This window comes from Tachysurus vachellii, chromosome 21, assembly GCF_030014155.1.
Source record: "Tachysurus vachellii isolate PV-2020 chromosome 21, HZAU_Pvac_v1, whole genome shotgun sequence".
Classification (NCBI taxonomy): domain Eukaryota; kingdom Metazoa; phylum Chordata; class Actinopteri; order Siluriformes; family Bagridae; genus Tachysurus; species Tachysurus vachellii.
This window is the reverse complement of record NC_083480.1, coordinates 9443374-9465652: the sequence shown is the minus strand read 5'-3', so window position 1 is coordinate 9465652 and position 22279 is coordinate 9443374. Positions and strand designations below refer to the sequence as shown.

Sequence of the window (22279 nt, the reverse complement as noted above, 5' to 3'; positions counted from 1 at the left end):
AAGCCCACAACTTACATGTATCATCTATTTATGACTAGCCAGCAAGCTAACATTGAAGAAAATTCTTCACTGGATTTAACCCTTCCATATAATTTGCTATTAATAATTAAGTGGCACAACATTATTGCTGTGTTTAGAACTTACATTTAGATTTTAACTGAATCTTTTGCAATTGGTGCAGGCATAGTTAGAGATGGATATTTTTAATATTCACTGTCAAGAGATTGGTGCTGTCTGTAAGACACGATGTTCCCTGAAAGTCTGTGCATTTTAACGACGGGGGGTTTGTCAGTCGATCAATCATATCACTCAGTCAGTAAGATTGACTATTCTTGGCTCTCTGGAACAGCATACAGTAATCATAGCTTGATTTCCTCTGTAGCGGCAGGACCCACAGCTATCAAGGTGAGAAATCCAATCTGTTAGTCTACACAACCTAATTTTTACACTAAACTAGGGATGTGGAAGGTTAGTAGTTTGGACTATTGACCATAAATTCATAAATTCAAACCTTGGACTGACCCAGCTGTATAATCCAGTCCTGCAACACCATTAACCTTCTGCTCAGTTGTATTCGGTCCCAGATGTGTGAAAGTCACTTCAGATGGAATTGTCAGCCATATATATATTGCCTTATTACTGAGGTGGTACCCTCAAAAGGTACGCATTTTTGACCTTTAGTGTATATAAATTACTCGGCAGTGTGAACGTATAAATGATTTACGGTACATAACTGGACCTTAAGTACCATGCTTGTACCTTTATCTTTTTAAGTGATACATTAAATGTATGATTCATGCATTTATGCACCTTTCCAGGTAAAATATATCCGGTGATGTAGCAAGATACAACTTAGTACCTTATTTTCTGAGAACATTGCTGACATGTCACTGGATATACACAACATCATTCAGCAGTGATTCTTCCTGTTCCATAAGACATGTCATTATCAAAAGAGAGCAAATAAAACTCAAGACCTCCGAACATCTGCTCAAGATGGAAACTTTGTCTGTGACAGAAAAACCCGCACATTCTGACCCAAATCATATCTCCTCTTAGATTTTCCGTTTCATTTCATTATTGCCCTACTTTTTTAAATAATCCCTGCATCTGACTGAATCACCCTATTTGGAACAAATGGAGAGAGTCATGTCGCGTTGGTCAGCAAACATAAAGGCTACATATATAGTCAGTGACATCCACAGAGCTTACCTATACACTGCGGTAGAGGACTGTCCCAGGCTCTTCTCTCCCCTCTGAGACATGTCAGCACCTCATTACCCTTTAAGGTGTAACCAGGATCACAGCTGTATGACACCGTGCTTCCTGCAAAGTGACCCTTATCCTCCAGCTTATAGCCAAACTGAGGCATGCCTGGATCCTCACATTTAACCAGATCAAAACCTGAGAGAGCGAGAGAGAGAGAGAGAGAGAGAGAGAGAGAGAGAGAGAGAGAGAATAATAGTGAAGAAGCGATTCAGTTATCTTCCTACCTGAAACCCGGCCTCTGCTATTATGTGTTAAGATTAAAACCTGTTACAGGAAATGAGGGAGACCTTAAAAAGGTCTATTCACAACAGAATCTCTAACAGCGGATCTCACTCAAGCGTCAGTTAATATGTGTTATTCCGCTAGTGAGCCCTCTATTATTTATGCTGACCTGAAGTTGCTATAGAGAGAAGGTGAGAGAGTTTGTACAGTACGTGCTTGAACAGATGTGTGAACCTATGGCACAGAGGACAGTTTAAATGATGCTACGGTAATAATTAACACAACAGGTTCATGACACTGTGTGCGTCTGAATTAGACTGTAGAAGCTTTGTCTATGTGAATAGAGATTTTTTCAGCACTTCCATTCCAGACAGGACATCAGTTCAAAGGCCAGAGGAACGTATTTGTTTGCATGATAATGCTTTACATTTAAGGTAACAAATTATGACCTTTATGTTAAAGTCAACAACAGGGTGGTGTTACGCCACCAAGAAGCTCTTTGTCTTCAGCAATTCTTAAAGTGTTTAATCCTCATAGACCAAAAGAAAATTGCCAATGCAAACCTTTTTCAATTATATTTAATTGTAGAATAGCACGGTTTCCTTTACATCCTTTTATAATTAGGTTTAATGTAGCAGAACATCCACAAATATTGTTGGCTCCTATTATAACATAGAGTAAAGACAAAAAAAACCCTACTTTGTTGTTTGTCTGTTGAAGTTAATAATAGAAAAAAAGAAAAGAGTTTAACTATAGTTAAGTATAACTATAAAGTCTAACTATAACTCTAAATATATAACACTGAAAAATCATGTAACACTGAAAAATCAGACTGAAGCATGTGCTGTGGGATGAGCGTATAATACTACACTGATTAAGTAATATAATACGTGCACTCAGTTTAAACAGATGTCTAAATAGCAACAATATACATACTGTACACGATAACTTAATATAATACAATATAATACAATATTAACATAAATTAAATTACAGCATGCTACTAAAAAAAAGAATTGAACTAATCCTAACACTAACTCTGGCACTCATAATTCAGCCAAATTACTCTGCAAACTAAAATTAAACTCCAAAGTCTATGGTTAATGATTATATGTTAATTTTAACTAATGCAACGAATTTAAATGATGCTTAGAAAAGAGTGCAATGTTTCATGTATGACATTTAATATTTCATCATAGATGATATGATGAAATGTGTCTGGTTGTGCTTAATAATTATTCAGAGCACATCTGCTCCCACTCACTGGTGAAGTGCAGCTCGAAGCCTTTGCTGGTGTTCTCACTGTTGCTGATAAACTCCAGCCACATACTACTGGACGTGCTGTTTAGCGTCACCTCCATTAGCTCTGTGCCCATGAAGACTCCTAGCAAACGAGCACGGTTACTGCTGCCGTCATACACCTGAAAGCAAAAAATAAAATAAAATAAAATAAAAATTCATGGCGAATGATATAAATAATCAAATATTATACTGTAAAAAATAAAAAGGGCTAAAAGAAATCCAAGGCTAATGACAAATCTTTTGACAAAACTTTTGCCCACATATTCAATGGTTTTCTATTCTAAGCTGTAATATATAAACATATATTTTCCTTGCTACATTTAAAAACATAAGAGCATGCAAACTTTTGCAATATGTCTGAACGCCTTTGGATAAAAATGTGAAAAAACGCATTTAAAATCTTTAATGAAACCTATCTTGCTTACAAAACGCACATCTACACAAAAAACACTCATGCATGCTCTACACACTGCACGCACGACCTACACACCATTAGCATGTCGTCGTCCTCCAGGCGGAAGTCTCGAGCCCGAAGCTGAATGCCTTTGCCAGGTTGGGTCTGGATGGAGTAGATGCACTCATGATTGTTGCCATAGTAGCCAGGGTAGTTTGGAGACAGGAGGATGCCTTGTTTCCCAGTCACAGAGGAACCGCATTCAGCTGAACACAAGAGAGGTCAAATGATACAGGATCCTCTACCAGGACTCTGAACTAATACAACACAAACACGTATTTAGAAAATTCATGCTAGAACAGGAGACTGGAAACTGATAGCATTTGCGCTTTTTAATTTAAACATTTAAATCATAGTCCATAGTGATTTTTAGTTGACTGTGCATTTTGTTTCTTATTATATCAACTTGTACATAATGAAATAGTCTGATTATCCTTCTTCATTAGCGTAGTGAGATAAAATCTGACATAATGACTTACTTGGGGACAGAATAACTAATTAATTCCGTTGACTATTCGTCTGCCATTACTTGACCTCGTTTTACAAGCAATATAAACAAATAAACAAAAACCACCAACCGTTCATTTGCCAAGAAAAATACAGAAATTGCATTTGCATTTCTCTATTAAAATGTCAAAATCCTAATATAAATCATTTACTTTCTAGGTTGAACATCACCAGACATTCTGCAAGAGAATTATTTTGGAAAATATAGATTACACATTTCATTCGTAACAGCCATTTTATTATTATTAAATTTCTGTTTGCAAGCTATTTTAACACTGACCCAGTTCATAGCGCTTTAACACCCCGCTTAACACACTTGCTTAGAATAAACCACTATCTCAGTAAGCATATAATATCATGTTACTGCTTTGACAGAAACTACAGGTTTGTGGTGTGTGAACAATAACTAATGATACAATACATAAACATTATAGATTTTTACTCAGTAAACAAGTAATTCTGTTTGAGAGAAAGTGCCAGAATGCATGCAGATATTTAGTGAATAAAGCAAAATAAAAGCATATGACCACCTACCAACACACCTTGGGAGAGGGGAACTCCAAACCCGCCGCCGCCCCCCTAAACACACCACCTTGGCTGGCCCCTCCAGCCGGTACCCAGGAAAGCAGGAGAAGAAGAGTGCATCCCCTACACCAAACTGCAGCCCTTTACGAGTACTGAATGGAGGCACACCTGGGTCCTCACATGGCTCTAGATCATACTCTGAAGAAATGGAAAAGAATAAGATGTTCACTGACTCACTCACTCCCTCACTCACTCACTCAGTTATTCACTCACTCACTCACTCACTCACTCACTCACTCACTCAGTTATTCACTCACTCAGTTATTCACTCACTCACTCACTCACTCACTCACTCACTCACTCACACGCTCACTCATTCACTTGCTCACTCACTCACTCACTCACTCACTCACTCACTCATTCACTCGCTCATCCACTCACTCACTCACTCACTCACTCATTCACTCGCTCATCCACTCACTCACTCACTCACTCACTCACTCATTCACTCGCTCATCCACTCACTCACTCACTCACTCACTCACTCACTCACACATTCACTTGCTCATTCACTCACTTGCTCATTCACTCACTTGCTCATTCACTCGCTCATTCACTCACTTGCTCATTCGCTCACTCACACACTCACTCACCCATTCGCTCACACACTCGCTCATTCACTCACTTGCTCACTCACTCGCTCATTCACTCACTCGCTCATTCGCTCACTCACACACTCACTCACTCATTCGCCCGCACACTCACTCATTCACTCACTCGCTCATTTACTCACTATGTTTTATCCTAGTCAAAGTCAAGCCAAACCCTCTAATGCTGGGAGTGAGGCAGGATGACATGATACAGTTTATGAGATGGTTTTTCTACCAGGTACTTTTTATGGTCAGAAGTAGACTATTTTACAAAAGAGAACCTCTTTTAGGCAGATTACAAAAATAAGAGCTACTGTTAGCTCAGTACCTGAGTAGGTGATATTAAAGCCCTCGTAAGACACAGAAAAATCTGAGAGGAAGCGGATCTGAGCAGTGTAGTTCCCGAACAGCCCGGCACTGAGAGGAGGAGGCAGGATGGAGCCGGTCAGCCTCCAAAGTGGATGAGAAAAACTACCATTCTCTGTCACTAGGAGATAGTCATGTGGGCTCTCCAGGTGAAATGTATGGAAGGTGAACTGGACACCTGGTGAAAAAAAAGGCAGTAAGACATAAAGGTATTGTCTAATAAGTATCAGTTACAACCTTTTACAAACAAATTTACAAAAATCATCCCAAAGCTAAAAGCACCTTTACCTTTGCCATGCGAGGTCTCAATCATCCAGGTACAATTGAGGTTGTGAGGATAGAAGTCTGGAAAGCCAGGGGACAGAATAGTGCCAGAGTTTCCTTGGATAAACCCGCCACAAAGTGCTGAAGAGAACAGGAGTATTGTTTAAAATACAGCACCTCTCGCAGCTTTCACAATGCACTAAAACCAAGTTTACAAGTCATGCTCTTCTAAAGGACATAACCATATGGAGGCAAATTATTTCTATCATTACCCAAAGGGAAAAATCAATAATGGCCCTAAAGCATTTATAGTGGTATAAGAGCAAAGGTGGTGGAAAGGCTAGCTCTGATAGCTTTCTAGTATGGAAGCAATGATGCTGCTGAAATAAATGACTTTTCTTATGTGTGTAGCTGTGTTATATGACTGAAACCAGACTGTACCATCACAGCTAGGAAGGGGATGATTCCACTGGAAGTTTGGCTCGCATTCTAGAGGCTCGGGGTCACTGAGGGTGTATCCTGCATCACAGCTAAAGGTCACAAGTGCCCCCACATAGAAATCATTGCCATGCCGCTGACCATTGACTGGAATCCCGGGATCAACACAGTGGTCAGACTGCAGCTGCAAGGCTATAGAGAAGAGATTTTACAAGCAACATAATTGAAATGGTCAAAAGATCTGCAGCTGATGCGAAGAGTTCTTCCTGTTACTGATAAAAACCTAATGAATACAACTGTTGGACAATCACATTACACTCAGCTACGTACATTATATATATAATGTGTGTGTGTATATATGTATATATATATATATATATATATATATATATATATACACACACACACATTATATATATAATGTACGTAGCTGAGTGTAATGTGATTGTCCTATATATATATATAATTATGTGATTGTCCTATAAATATATATAATATAATATATATAAAAATGTGATTGTCCTATAAATATATATAATATATATATATATATAATAAATTGTCTTTCGCTCCAGAGATGCTGTGCAAATATAAACACACTAAACACACCCTTTAATGAACGCAACTTCTCTGCTGTATAAAATGATCAACTCAGCGATTCTCAATAATTGAACTCAAGCTGAGATTTATGAAGCGACAATGACAACAACAATAGGCTCAACCACATGAGTCAGGCAGAAAATGCCAGCTTATGATTTTAGCCTCAAACACACAGGATTCACGTATGAAGAGTTGGGAATCATCTGCATTTAGCACTTCAATCCCTAGACCTACAAAGCTCCCTCTGTTGGGTTCATGAGCAAGGTTCTTAACCCTGTCTACTCTGTATCATGGTTGACCCTGTGCTCTGACTCCAGCTTTCTAACAAACTGGGACATGTGAAGAAAGAAGTGTAGCTTATAGCGTATAATATTCATCAAAATAATTAAAGGGCTCTGATAACAACTTTTTGTGTTACAATTAAGATATCAAATGTTACAAAGAAAATAACTAAAACATGAAAAAAGATCTATTTTTTGTGAAAATTGATTGAATCATATTTTGAACAGATTCAAACCAGTCACCTTTACAGTAGAATTATACTCTTTTAATACAGCATTGCTTTTGTGATATTTTTCTAATGATTTCTATTCTTCCATGACTAAAAGATTTCATGAATAAAGATTCCATGATTTACGATCAACTTAAACTGATTTTTGCTTCCTCATGATGTATACATGTCTGTCTTTTATTCACTTGTCATGTCTTTGCTATTGTTCATGTTTTTCCTTCTGGATATTTTCTAAAACGGGTGCACTGAAACACTACAATGAAAAAAATGCTTTTCGATCGCTTTAAATAAACGTACGTGTAGATTAGATAAACGTATTAGATTTTATTGCTAATAGTATGTTTCATTGAAACTCGGGGTGAGCGTGGTCCAAAATACTGGACTAAATGTTGTATTTGTAACTGGCTCAGTTTACAAAAGCAAATTCATTGAGCAGATTTCAGTGTGGATTAGTGAAGTACTTACTCTCATATCGGATCCGGAAGCCGATGTCAGAATGGCTCTTGTCTGTCGTGAAGAGCAGGTAGAGGAAGTTGGAGGTGCTAATGAGAAACTGGGGCACTTGGGTACCTTGGTAACTACCAATCATGGGCGAGGAGGGATATCGCCCGTCCCGCACCTCCAGCACGTCATAGTTAACCTCTGTCCGAAACCTACAGGCAATGCAGAAATTATTTTTGTATAATTTTGTTTTTCATGGTTAGGTACTTAATAGAAATATATAGCTATACAGTATAACATGTAAAGCAATATTAGCATGATTCTGCTAGTAATGCTCGGACATGGATCACACTGAGCCCTGCTGATCACCACATTCACATGCAGGCAGAGCAGCTTCAGATCTAAGCCCCAGGATCCTGGTGTCAGATGAATAAATAATCAACAGAGGCACATACGTGCATGCGGATATTCATTTGTGTTCATGAGGGAGCCTCAGGCTGCAATAGTTCTCGCCCCGGCATATTGAAAACGTGCTGCACTCCACTGGGAGTGTACCATTTACAAGGCGAGAGAATTAGTTTGTATGACTATATCAGTCTGTTTGCTGTAGTTGTGTATTTCATTAGCCCAGCCTGCCAGTACACTTGCTTGTGCACTAATCAGTGTAATGAATAAAATGTGCTATTTCAGAGAGAAGCCAGCCAAATGGAGCAGAACGCTATGTTTTATTGATGCTACATAAAATCAAAGAACAACCATTTTTGTTGTATTCGTTTTACATGGAAAGCTGTCAATCATGCTAATGGGAGCTTTGAGTAAAAATTGTTCCACGGCACAGAGGATTTGTGTACAGCTTTTCAAATGCTCATTTATTTATTTATTTATTTATTATTGCGGTTGACTGAGGAAGATAAATGCTAAAATAAATGCTGCGTATTGTTGCCTTCACAGAATGACAGTATTTTAAATCATTAAAAAAAAAAATCCAATATTAAAGCATCTGCCATGCTCATCTGAGTCTTACTTGTCAAAAATTATCTTGATCGGGTATCCAGGTGGAGCCTCGATGATCCACTCGCAGTTGAGAGCCTCTTTATAGAGCTCAGGCCATCCGGGGGACAGGATGATGCCGCTGGGAGCTTTCAAATCTCCACCACATGGAGCTGCAAAATATACAGACAGAAACCAAGCAGCTGCTTTGTAGAACAACCTTAATTAACCTTCAGCAATTTCAATCCAGTCTTATAGAAGAAGCTAAAAAAAAAAACAACACTTGCAACTTACAATACTTGGCGCATACATTGAATATAAGTGTTCTGGAACAAGTATACAATGCATAGTAACATATCAAACATTAAATCAATACATAACTCCGTATTTCAGATTCTACAGTCTAACCTCTATCTCTACATTACTCGACTCTATTTTTAACACATAGCCAACTTCTTGCATAAAGTTTTTTTTTCCTTTTCCCAACATATGATTAGATTTAACAGGCTTATGAAATAAGCCTTACTTCTTCTGTGTCACACCACCATGTTGTTAATATTTCCCTATAACAGCACAGTTCCTGAAACTGTTTAATTCCATACATAAATGGTCCATACTGACAACCTCATTTCAATTAATTATCCTAAAGGCTTTAGTTTCACAGAGAGGAAAATTGCATCTGTTTCTCAAACAGAGAACCGGTGGTGCTCTAAAGTAGTGATAATGTCAGTCATCTGACATACAGTAATGACTGCAGAAAAGAGTCATGTTGCTATATAATAGAAAATTTGCATCTTACAAAGACAGCATGAAAAGGATCGGCTCTTGGTGCCTTTCGGGTGGATAATTTCATCGGATCACACTGAAGGGCATCTATGACGCTGCGCCATTCCTGGACTCAAATAATTTACAGTCGCCACAATTTGATGCGGAGACATTTATTTTACTATCTACACACTTTTCATCACATAAAACAAAAGCATGAAAACGACCCATGGCTGAGTTGCATAAAAATATGTCAACGTGGACTTTTTCGACTCCTTCCTACCCCAACACACTGTCTTAACACCTCTGCAGCAGACGGAGCTTCTTAAATAAAAGTTAAGACATTTTCAGAGGTGGATTTACACTGTATTTATCTCATGCACATCTGGAAGGCATTTTATCCCCCAGATATTCCTGGTAACTCAAGCAGCAAGTGAAAATATGGTTTATATGTCAGAGCGTCTTCCTATACATTATGCAAATATTTGCCTCATGAGAGATTTTTTTCAGAGAGATATTTACAGGGTGTATCAAGACTCCTTTTATTGTCAGGATTTAAAAAATTGAAAAATGATTTGTGAATTAAGAAAAGCAATAAAATATGCATCGGCAATGCTTCAAAATAAAAATAATCACCAGCAGTTAGTATAGGATTAATAAATTATGCCCTAGTTATGTAAAATAGTACAATAACAGTACATGAATAATCCTGCTCTGATACCTTAACTAATATTTACTTAAATATAACTAATGATGAGGCAACGTTAAGGCATTAAGGTACTAAACACAAACTAATTAAGAGCTAATCTTAGCTATGACAAGAGTCTTCATTCTGAATTTGTGTGTGTATAATGACCAACTTAAGTATATGTTATCACATGATGGTAAGTTAATGAAACTAAATGAATGTAATAGTTAGGGGTAAACCTAATCAAACATGCTCTATAAGGAAAAAATATGAATCACATTGTTGAGATAATCTGCATTATGCAGCTGCGCACAGAAACATCAATGGCTTGTGCTGGAGTGCTTTCATAATTTACATCGATCCCCCTTATTGAACATAGTAAAACACAGTAATAATAAACACCGATAATTTCATCTCATCCTGGTTCACAACGTTCTACATCTATTTTCCTGAAATATCACTGTAGTATTAATACGTGCTCTGAGACGCTTGGGCCCGGGGGACTGATCCTTACTCACAAGAGTGAACAATTCGATGAATATTTACGGCATCTACTTTTAGAAAAGGGATGTTTCATTTAGTTTACTCCTAGGTGTTAATTCATATATTAACACATGTACTAACATGTACATAAAGAGGACATTGTTCACACATGAATTCATAAAACTTATGTTGTAGCTCTTATTAGTTTGTGATTAGTACATGCCTTAATTCATCATTAGTTCATAGTTAAGTAAGTATTAATTCAGGTATAAGTACAGTATTATTCATGCACTGTTATTATCTATAAGTCTTATCTATAAATTGAGGGTGAATTTTTTTTTTGTCTAAAAGATTTGAAGTTTTTTTGTAACAGTGACTTGAGTAATGCATATTTATTAGATACCAGTTTATACAGTGCTTATTTTCTGTTTTCTTTCCAAGTTTGTAGTATTGAGTCTATTACATAGGTAAAGACTGACTCCTGTTTTGATTCATTTAGCACTGACCTTCACAACGTGGCACAGCATTGTCCCACACGACATTGCCATCTTTGAGGATGCAGGAAATGGTCTGGGAGCCATGCGTCTTCACAAAACCCTCCTCGCATAGGAATGAAATAGAACTGCCTAGCTGCAAATTCTCCCCAAAGCGCTTCCCATTGACTGGAACACCAGGATCGGGGCACTCATTGTGACGAAATGCTGAGGAAGACAAAGAAGGTCAGATAGGATAACTAAAAGAAAAGAAAAGATGTTAAATAAACATATGTGTGACAAACAAATTGTGGACATCGCCTGTAAGTATAAGTAGTGTTACAGACTATGGGTGGCTAATGCAGATTTGGCAGAATGACCAACCGCCTGTCTTTGTAGAATGTAATTTTGCCTGACAAACTGACGCATGAGTAAATAGTACCATTAGACCCTTCAGCTGAAAACACCATTACGACATGGATTGTATTCCAAAGTCATACACAAAGGTGACAGGATGGTCTTTTGTATATAAAAAATCTTGTGATTTCATGCTCACTGTGCATGAAAGATTTCCGGATGCATCATTCTACTCAATAATAGACTGCATAAAAAAAATGTACTATTTGTATGATTAGTAGTTTTCTTACGAGTAGGGCTAATAAGAATATTTGTAAAGAAGTCTGGGAAAACCTGTCACATGGCCAGATCTTCTACTATATTTAGTTCTGAAAAATCCTGAAACCCAAAATCTGTTTCTCCTTTGCATGTAATCTCAACAAGGAGTACAATGATCTTAAAATCATTGTACAAACAGTACAAACATCTAAAAGTTAAAAGGGAGAAAATGGAAATGATATATAAAGATTTCATTCTAGTTCTGGTGAAAAATCTCCATTTACATTTACCTGGACTTTATAACCAAACTTATGGAAAACATTACATTCCTCTCACACTCACTCATTTTCTACCGCTTATCTGAACTACCTCGGGTCACGGGGAGCCTGTGCCTATCTCATCAAGGCAGGATACACCATGGACGGAGTGCCAACCCATCGCAGGGCACACACACACACACTCTCATTCACTCATGCAAACACACACTATGGACAATTTTCCAGAGATGCCAATCAACCTACCATGCATGTCTTTGGCCCGGGGGAGGAAACCGGAGTACCCGGAGGAAACCCCCGAGGCACGGGGAGAACATGCAAACTCCACACACACAAGGCGGAGGCGGGAATCGAACCCCCAACCCTGGAGGTGTGAGGTGAACGTGCTAACCACTAAGCCACTGTGCCCCCATTACATTCCTTTATTATTAAAAGGTAAATTATTGAGAAATCAGGTTTCATGTTAATTATCAACATCATGCATGTCAGTCTTTGTCTAATCACCTGAGTTAAAAGTTGCTCCTCAGCTCCTCATCATCTCGAGCGATCTGTACATGCTATAATCAACGAGGAACTAACTGCTGATTAATTCATTCAGTTCTATCGGATATATTTTTAGGATTGTCTACTCTGTCACTGTTCTCTGTTTTGATCATGATGAGAATTTTTGGAGCAGCTGGTATATCAACACAAACTAAACTGATTAGGTATATGTCTATTTCACTATAGTATATAATGATCCATGACACTTCATCAAACTATGAGAAAAATCGCACTTAGCTTAGGTTTTAGACTTCAGGCAGACTGTGTTAATAAACTGGCTCTTTACCGTGCATGATCTTTGCAGGCAGAAAGTGTAGGTAGGGTTAGAAAGTAATCTAAACAAAACCATTTCCAAAAAACTGTTTTATTCTTGTACATTTTAAATGTTTATTTAATTACTAATGTTGTGTTTTCATGCTTGCTTGATTTGCTAAAGGTATTTAGTTTTTTTTTTTCTATTGCCATATTTTAGACCAGTAATTACAACATGTAAAAGTATGTTTTTAGCCCAGGGCATGTGAAATTCTGCCAAAGGTATCAGTTTTACAGGTTCAGGGTTGTTAAACAGACTGTTAGGTGTGAAAGCATATTAAGCTTTGCTAATTGCATAAAAAAAAATGCCAATTTTTCCCCACTGGGTTCCTTTAAATTGTGTTAAATTCTAATTTTAGCATAGGCCCTAATATATATATATATATATATATATATATATATATATATATATATATATATATATATATATATATATATATATATATATATAAATATATTAATTGTTTTAAATACCAACATATCAAATTGTCTTATTAAATAATTAGGCAATGTACATTTTCACATTCAGTAATAATTTACTACAGTAAGAATTTATCCCACCAAACTGCAAGCTTCTGGCAGCTCCAAATTAAAGATATTGTCTTAACAAAGACAAAATTCATTTGTAGTTGCAAAATATTGAGCCCACTTATTTTCTAAACAACAAAAAAAAACTTAGTTGAACCGTAACAGACTGTGTCTGTCCGTCTGAAGTAAAGGAAGAAAAAATTATTCAAGTTTTTTTTTTAAGCCCTGTATAAACTTGCAGTCATTTACATTACATTTACAGCATTTGTCCGATGCCCTTATCCAGTGTGACTTACATTTATCTCATTTACACAGCTAAGCAATTAAGGGGTTAAGGGCCTTGTTCAGGGGCCCAGGAGGGGCAGATTGGGAACCTGTGGATTCAAGCTCACAACCTTCTGATCAGTAGTCCAACACCTTACAGTACATCCAACATCCAAAAAATCTTGTAGCCCAACAGACCTAAAGCTGTTACTGCAGCAACCTAAGATTTTAGCAAATACCAGTCTGAAGGGGTTGAATACTTAAGCAAGCAGCAATTTATTTAAATAGTTTTCTTGATTTATTTTTTTTAAATTTGCGTTGTTTCTTTTTTAATCTGTTGACACATAATAGATTTTGAAACATTAATAAAATATATAATAGAAAATATTAAAAGAAATAATATATAGAAAAAAAACCTGGCTGGAACAATGACAATGACAATGATTGTTATTTGTAATGAATCAGATTAATTTCAAGAGGGTTTAATACTTTTCCAAAGCATGGTAACAAATTTATTTTCCTCATTTAAGAAGATTAAATCAATAAATCGGTGGTATTTTATTCCTATTGCCACAAAAGAATTTCTAAATGATTACATCATTTTAATCATGTTCATCCCATTAAAGATGTTAGCTCCTGTTGTCACTGAGGCAACACACCAGCTCTATGCACCGTAAATGCAGATCGATATGTGAAAGATATGTGTGTGTGAAAGATATGTATTTTTATGTGCTATTAGAAAAAGAAATGTGGATTGACTTCCAGAAGAATGGCCAAGAATGAGGTTCAGAAATGCGTCTTGTTCTGAACCTCATTCTTGGCCATTCTTCTGGAAGTCAATCCACTTTTCTTTTTCTAATAGCACATAAAAATGCACACATATCTTTCACATATCGATCTGCATTTAATTCAGGTAGTGTTAGATCTGCACGAAAAGGTTATATTTTTGTAAAGCTGCCAAACTCGGTGTATCCACAGCCTCTTAATGAATTAAACAAAGAAACTTCCACAATGAGGAGAAAACTTTTCTGCTTGTCATCCTTTCTAAGATCAATTCACTTCACATGGCTCATACTACTGATTTATGTGAAACAGGAAGTTGGTTGATCGTGCATCCTGGAAACACTCGTTTATGAAGATGGCACCTATTGTTCTCTCTCTTCGTTCTCTCTCTCAACCTGTCTGTCTGTCTTCACATCACAAGTTAGAAATGTAGTGGATCCGCAGTCTGATTTGCTGTACCCAAACAGGCGTTATAATTCATCCATCACTATCACTCACTTTATTAAACTGCCAGCTAGCCTTTCAGTAAAGTTTGCCATCCTCTTAATTAGCATGAGTGATGTGTTCCGCCCACCTCTCCCCTGAAAAAGCGCCGAAAAGGGGAGTGGTTGAGTTTGGATCACCTTTTGGCATCTTTAATGAACTAACTCTCGCTTAATTCCTTTATATGCAGCATCTACTTGGAAGATAATTTTACCAGACACCACACATCTGTTACTTAAAAACCTTAATATTAATTAAAAGTCAAACCAATAAATCTAGATCTAAACTCTTGCTACACCTGCTACTATAAATGTAAAGAGGACAGTGATGGCAAAGAAATATCCAGAAGATCCAGATGATTAAGTGCGGATACAAGTTACAATGGAAAGTAGTTAAACTGCAATAAAGCTTCTTGGGGAAGTCAAACAAATTCAGGGCAAGGCAGACTCTTGATCTGAAAATAACAACACCAGCACACGGAGAAAAAAAAAGCTCAAACGTTCCTCAGTATCTTACTGCAGCACAAATGCAAATGTATACTGACTGAATTGCATTGAGGGCAGGATTTGCAGGGATGATGTTTATTGTGCAATGGCTAAAAAGCTGAAAACAACAGAACAAGTAAAATTACATTCTCAAACAAAAGAAGAGAGTGACAGGATGACAGAACGCATCAGCCGTTTTCAGCTTAGACTAAATGCACAACACTAAATACAATAAAGATATCAATCCTATTCATCATAGCCTTCATTATGCCAATTGTCTACAAATAGATATTTTTCGTCTAATAAAATATAAAAATGCTTTTCAGTATGTGGAAGCCTTTCTTTATATAAAATAAAATGGATTGCATTATTGGGTTGCCATGTGTAACCTTTTTAGAAAAAAAAAACTTTTTTTTTGTAACCACATTTTAGAAAAAAAATCTAATCTTTTTTCTGAACTTCTTTTCCTACACATGGTTGTGGGGAGTCTATACCACAAGATAGGAGACAATTTGGACACAGAGCAAAATATCACACACAGGACACTTTAGAGATGTCAGTCAGCCTACAATGCTTGACTTTGGACTGGAGGGGGAAAATAGAGTACAGATGTTTGAAATATCCTTTTTCATGTTTAAGCCAGTGTCGTTTACGTAAAAAGGTACACATTAGTTGTGTTAACAGGAAGTTGCATCATCAGAATTTCTTGAAGATGATAGGAAGAAAAATGTCCTCATGGTATTAGAATGGTTGAAATTTAAACACATTTTGTGCACTTTATTTTTTTAATTCTATGCTAAAAATTCAACCCTGATTTTTCCGAACCTGTTACTCAATGAAGCAAAATGTACCTACTGTTTGCAAAGAAACCTTGCATAACAATTGTTCATAGATTTAAAGCAGCATTGCTCATAGATTTAATACTTAGTAATGGTTCTTTTTGGTTCTTTTTTTTTAAAAAATAAATAGAGAACAAAGGCTAAATGACACCCTGGTTCTTAAAGCACTACAACAAAGAACAAGAGAAATAGCAGGATGAGCCAGGACTTACTCGTAAAAGTGATGTTGAAGCCACGGTCAGTATAGGTGTGATCAGTAAGAAACTCCAGCCGTGCTACGTGTCCACTCGTGGTGATGGGAGAAGGCAGAACATCCCCAGAAAAACTGCCCAAAATGGGTGACTCAGCCTTCCCTCCGTCTTTAATGGACAGAAAGTCAAACTGCTTTTCCATGCTCAGGTCGTTGAAGGCCAAGTTGATCCTGCTCTCAGGCTTAGCAATGATCAGCCACACGCAGTGCATGTTGTTCCCATACTCCTGAGGGTAGTTGGGCGAGAGCAGAACTCCAGATGGTGTAGTGAAGTTAAAAAAGCAAGAGACTGAGAAAAAAGAAAATGTTTGTTCTTTCTTTATTTTTTGACAGTAGCATCAGTAATAAATTGCAACAATCTCAATCCTGATCATTTTTTTAATAATATTAGTTATGCTTTAAAAATAAAAATAAAAATTTTAAAAATAAAGAAAGAAAAAAAAAAAATAATATATATATATATATATATATATATATATATATATATATATATATATATATATATATATACTTGTTACCTTTGTTTAATTAATGTTTGTTTGTCATTTGGTGTTATTATATCTACATGTTCTTGTTTTAAAAATGGATTATTATCAATAAAAGGTGGTATTTAGGATAGATTTTTTTAATGAGCTAAATATATTTTAAAATTATGACAAGTAGTATAATAACATTATTTAAGAAATTATACACACGCACACACACACACACACACACACACACACACACACACACACACACACACACACACACACACACACATATATATATATATATATATAAACAAAGGTAACAAGTATAAATCTAGCTATGACATGAACCACTAGCTAACTTAGCTATGTGGCAACTTCTGCCTAAGATATCTGTTGTTATCTAATAATAACTGCTAGCTTACTAAACTAACATACACTAGATAAGTAAAATACCTAGCATAGCTATGCAATAACTACTAGCTTAAACTTATGGTTTTAAATCATTAGAACTAGAAAAGATTTAATTGCTAACAGCTTAGATAAGTACTTAGCCAGGTAACATTAATGGCTAATATTTAACTAACATTCAGTGAATTACAGACATTTTGTTAGCTATTATTTAGCTATCTAATGTGCTAGTCAGATATTTTCTACTATTGACAGTTGGCAGTTTGTGAGAAAAGTACATTAAACAAGACCATTTCAACCAACTACATACGCTTTACTATTTCCATAGGCACCTTCAAGACAGATGCTAGTTTGTAGGTCTTTATCTCTTCCTCCAGTACTCACAGACATGTCTAAAAATATCCTTTTTATAAATGTGGATATATGTATGCAGGTCTCATCAAATGTACTGTAATAGTCCGTTAATGAATTCAACTTATTCCCCCCTGCCTTTTCCCTCAACTTTCTACCTGTCCTAGAACATCACGACTCATTTGCATGACCTAATTGCTGATGCTGCAATTACTAACATTTTTCATTTGACACTAAGGACCAAATATAGTGCAGTGGATGAATATTTCAATTTAATTTGATAGTGTAACAGGGATTAAATGCAAGTTTGTTCAAAAGTCACTGACTGAAGGTTATATTTTGTCAGATGTTTAAGTGCAGAGACATTTAGTGACATTTGCATAGTAACTCAAGACACTCAACAGGCAAATTGAACAGATGTAAATGATTCGTGATGAAGTGTTAATCGAATGTATCAGGCTGCATTTACACCTAAGACCTCTTTTATAGAGAAAAGAAAATGCAGGCCAGAACACCCTTAAATATCAGGTAAAATTTCAGAAACTATGATAAAATATCATAAAAATATCAGGTCATTTTCTGTGCAAATGGTAACCAGAAAAATGCTGTTAGCTCGTTAGCTAGAATTATTAACAGCAAAGACTAGATTGATTTCCCAAGGTTTTGTTAAACGATGACAAGGAGCAGGTACTGTATTGCACTTCCATGACCTTACAGTATGGGTGATGAAGTGCTATATATCACATTGTGTTTTCTCTAAAAGTTTGAACTTTTTAGAAGTTATTGCTCCATTAAAAAAATCCCAGAAGTTTAGATCAAACTGAAATTCACACTGAAGATTGAGAATGAAAGCAAAATTGTAGCACTTACACACACAGCTGGGCTTCTTGGCTGACCACTGGTTGTTCTTTTGACAGGTGATGTTCTTCTTTCCCACCAGCTCAAAGGCAGGTAGACATTCAAAATACAGTCTGTCACCGTGCCTGAAGCCTGTGCCTTCTCGCTTGCCGTAGGCAGGAATTCCAGGGTCTCCACACCCCCCCTGGTCAATTTCTAATAATTAAGAGATCAAAACTATTTGAAATTTTGTTTATGAAGTAAAGAAGCTTCCATTGTAATGCTGAGAATACAAAAAGTCCATAAATCACAATCTAAGCAACTGCCTCTAAGAGGAAGAAAGCCTTCTTATGGAACCTGAACTTGAGGTAAAGGTTAGGTGACTGAACTGTGCTTTGATAGAGACAACCCTAATAGTGTGATCCGTTCTCAGCAAAGAGGAAGTCAAGTGGACATGATAACTTCTATAATGTCAGAGCAGTGAGCTGAGAGGTGGCAGACAGAGCATGAGGAAGGGAAAGAGGTGAAGAGATGGACATTATAGGTAGACATTCGTATCAAAACCTTTTTGTGTACTGTGATTTTGTATCTTTACAGCTGCACTTGAGAGATTTAATAAAAGATATATCTACAAAATAGATACAAGCAATATGTCTAGACAGGTCAAGTAGCTAAGTTTTTTTACCCACTGCATGTGAAGTTTAAAAATTCGTCTAGAGGGAAAAGGATATGCAGGATTTCATTCAAAAGTTATCCTGAACTTGTTCTTGATGTTGTATGAAAAGAAGGACTGGTTCGTTTGGCCAGAGCAGTATGCAGTTATGTCCTGACTTTATCCTAAAGAATGTCTCAGAATGCACCTAATTTAAAAGGTCAAGGAAGTAGACGTGATTTATTCTGAGCCGTCCTGTCAGGATGCCCACCCATTGCAATCTACATTTATGAGAAACATTTATGTCATGTTTGTTTCATCTTGGAAGTACATTTCCAAAGTGTTGTGTTTTGTCTCTCTCTCTATTTCTCTCTCTCTCACTTACTGTTGTTTCTCTCATGCCAAGAGCATGTCACGTGAATGCAAACCGGCCATGTCGTTACTGTCGTCTCTTACTGGCCCACGATGTTAATGAATTCCTTTTCTCTCTCTCTTTTCATCTAATCCTTCTACCTGTCTTGGCATGCCAAGCCTCATTTGTGAGCAGAAGGCAACAGCAAAATGGATTAAAAGCAGAAGTAGAGAAATGTGTGAGAGAGTCTTGTATCAATACAATAGTGAAAAATGTGTGCCAGGGTTGAATATGAATGGTTGTCTTCATGACAGATCCCATTTGGAGGGTTTCTCCCTTCAGTCACCGCTTCAGGAGGTAAAATGCTGCTCAATTGGGTCAAGGTCTAGTAGTGATTGACTTGGCCAGTCTAAAACCTTTTCTTTTCTCCTCAGATGAAGTTATTTGTTTGTGAATTTTTTGTAGTGTGGTTATGGGTCATATATTTTCCTGCTGCATGATGAACTTCCTTCCACATAGATCAGACACATTTCTCGGTAAATTGGCAGAATATTTCTATGGACTTATGAATTCATTGTGCTGCTCGTAGCATGAGTTACATCATAAAAAATTAGAGAAGCTTCTGATCTTCTGTTTGGTTTGTCTTTTTTTATTCTAATAACAAATTAGAATAAAAATAATAACAAATAATATCAAATAATAACACAGGCTCAAACCACTGACATTCAGAGCTATTAACTGTTTAAATACCAGTATATAAGCAGCAACACAGAGCCTTAACCACTTGAGCTACCACTGCTAAAGGGGTTCAAACTATTCATACTGTAGTCATTAAAATATATTTAAAAATGCACTATAGGTACAGGACTCTATGATATACATGGTCACAGCAAGCAGGCAAGACTAAAGGTCTCTGACAGTTCTAGTTCTGCACAATCTCTCTCTCTCTCTCTCTCTCTCTCTCTCTCTCTCTCTCTCAGTCATTATGGTGTGTACACACACCCTACATGTCAGAGCTGCTGCAGATGTCCTCTGTCTGGTACAAAATGCTGTCTCTCGCACTAGGAGCTGACATGTGCACTTTCGTAAAACCGGATATTTCTTATTTACTCATTTCAATTTTCTACTGATTTATTTTCCTGTCACTTTCCTCCTTTTTTTCGTTTTGCAAATCCAGATGGAAGTCACTGACTTCCTAGTGAAGGATTACTAATAATGCAGGAAGGCAAGAGTCCAAATAAATTCACCCAGCCTTGCAAAATGTAGAAATGCTTTCCTTAATGCAACTGCAGTCACCATTCATTCGAGTTTATATTTTACATGTATGCACGTGTGTAGGTGTTTTTGACATGTGCTGTAGGAAGCGTGTCACATGCAAACTTGTGATAAATATTTGAATGTAAATACTGTGGCAATCTGAAAATCAGTAAGATCTAAGGCTTCAGCAATAATAAACGGATTAGGATAGAAAGTTAGGATGCACATGCGTCGATACAGATGCTCTAACCACAAACAGTTAGCATACTGGATTCATTTTGCGCACTACAATTCAGAAGCCCTGTCATGCATGCCAAATTAGAGCTTGTGCCCCCTTTGGGGCTGTGCAGTTAGAATATCTAGGGAAGATGGGATGAAAATAATGGAAGAGGGAGAGATTAGAAGCTCAACGTCTCAAAGCCTGAAGTGGCTATAAAGGAGACGCCTGTGGCACGTGTCTCTTTGCACTTGCCTTAATAGAAGATCAGATCATAAATGCGCCAGTGGCAGTAATGAGGCATTTGCTGTCTCTTTAATGCCCTGCAGTCATTTTCAAAAATCCCTTATTCTTAATGTCAAATATAATTCTGTATAATTTTGAATATATGCAGGCATCTCTCAACATGAGCGTTTATTTTCAAGCGAGTAAGATAGAGAAAGCACAGAGATAGAGAAAGCACCTGCATTTGAGCACGATGCATGCAACAATTATGCTAAAGCGGTGGAAATAAGAATTAAAATAATTTGGAGATACATTTCCAAAGGAGGACGATTAAAAAAGATTCTTCTTCGGCTTCAACTTCATTAAGTCTGCCTCACTGTTTTAATTATCCTGGGGTGTATACGGTACTCTGCTCTACTTTTCTGTTATTTTGCAAAAAACAAAAGTGCCTCAAGGCTCAGCGCAAATCTTGAAGTAAGAGATAAAGTAAGAGATAAAGGATTCCCAGCATGTTGCTATAGATAGATAGATAGATAGACAGACAGACAGACAGACAGACAGACAGACAGACTGACAGACAGACAGATAGATAGATAGATAGATCATAGACTCATTAAAACGCTATCTTGTTTTTTAAAGACATGAGGAACCTTCCAAAGAACCTGGTATCCACACTTGACCCCTTCACGTCTTAAGAGATGAACATTATGCAGAGGAATTATGAAAAATTGAGTAAGTGGGATAAAAAAGATCATGCTGTGCTGTCATGGTAGACAAATACACACAGATTTTGGCAAGCAGCATCATTACAGAGTCAGAGTGAACTGAGGGGAGACATTTCGAACAATGCAGAGGGGAGAAAAAGCCCCTCAGAAAGAGTGTGCATTATTAAACAAGAGCCTCTCTTTCCTCTCATCTAAAGATGAAGAAATATTTAATAAGAGGTAGGCTGAGGAAGAAGAACAAAGCTTTAGAAATACTAGTAGGAGTTATGATGACAATTGTGGTGGCTTTTTAAGTTAGATAAAAGGTTACATTTTCAACATAAAAAACAATGCAGAGGTAAAAAAAAAAAAAAAAAAAAAAAAAGGAACAGAGATGGCAGAGTGAAAATATCCGTGAAGAGATCAGCACGTTTTTTAGGTCAACTGTCCGGTCTGCTACACTGGCTAATGTCCTCTT

The 22279-nt window shown here is 36.8% G+C and overlaps 1 protein-coding gene across 1 annotated transcript in view; it reads right to left on the bottom strand.

Moving 5' to 3' along the window:
- The window catches only part of csmd2 (CUB and Sushi multiple domains 2), a 250762-nt gene that overhangs the window by 101550 nt on the left and 126933 nt on the right, over positions 1-22279 (bottom strand). Inside the window, exons 12-23 of the mRNA XM_060897641.1 lie at positions 18428-18610; positions 16288-16614; positions 10982-11176; positions 8574-8712; positions 7574-7761; positions 6001-6189; positions 5584-5700; positions 5258-5473; positions 4289-4477; positions 3284-3453; positions 2756-2912; positions 1213-1404 (exon numbers count right to left, since the gene is read on the bottom strand). Coding sequence (XP_060753624.1) covers positions 1213-1404; positions 2756-2912; positions 3284-3453; positions 4289-4477; positions 5258-5473; positions 5584-5700; positions 6001-6189; positions 7574-7761; positions 8574-8712; positions 10982-11176; positions 16288-16614; positions 18428-18610 — 2262 coding nt within the window. The remainder of the gene's footprint in view (positions 1-1212; positions 1405-2755; positions 2913-3283; positions 3454-4288; positions 4478-5257; positions 5474-5583; positions 5701-6000; positions 6190-7573; positions 7762-8573; positions 8713-10981; positions 11177-16287; positions 16615-18427; positions 18611-22279) is intronic.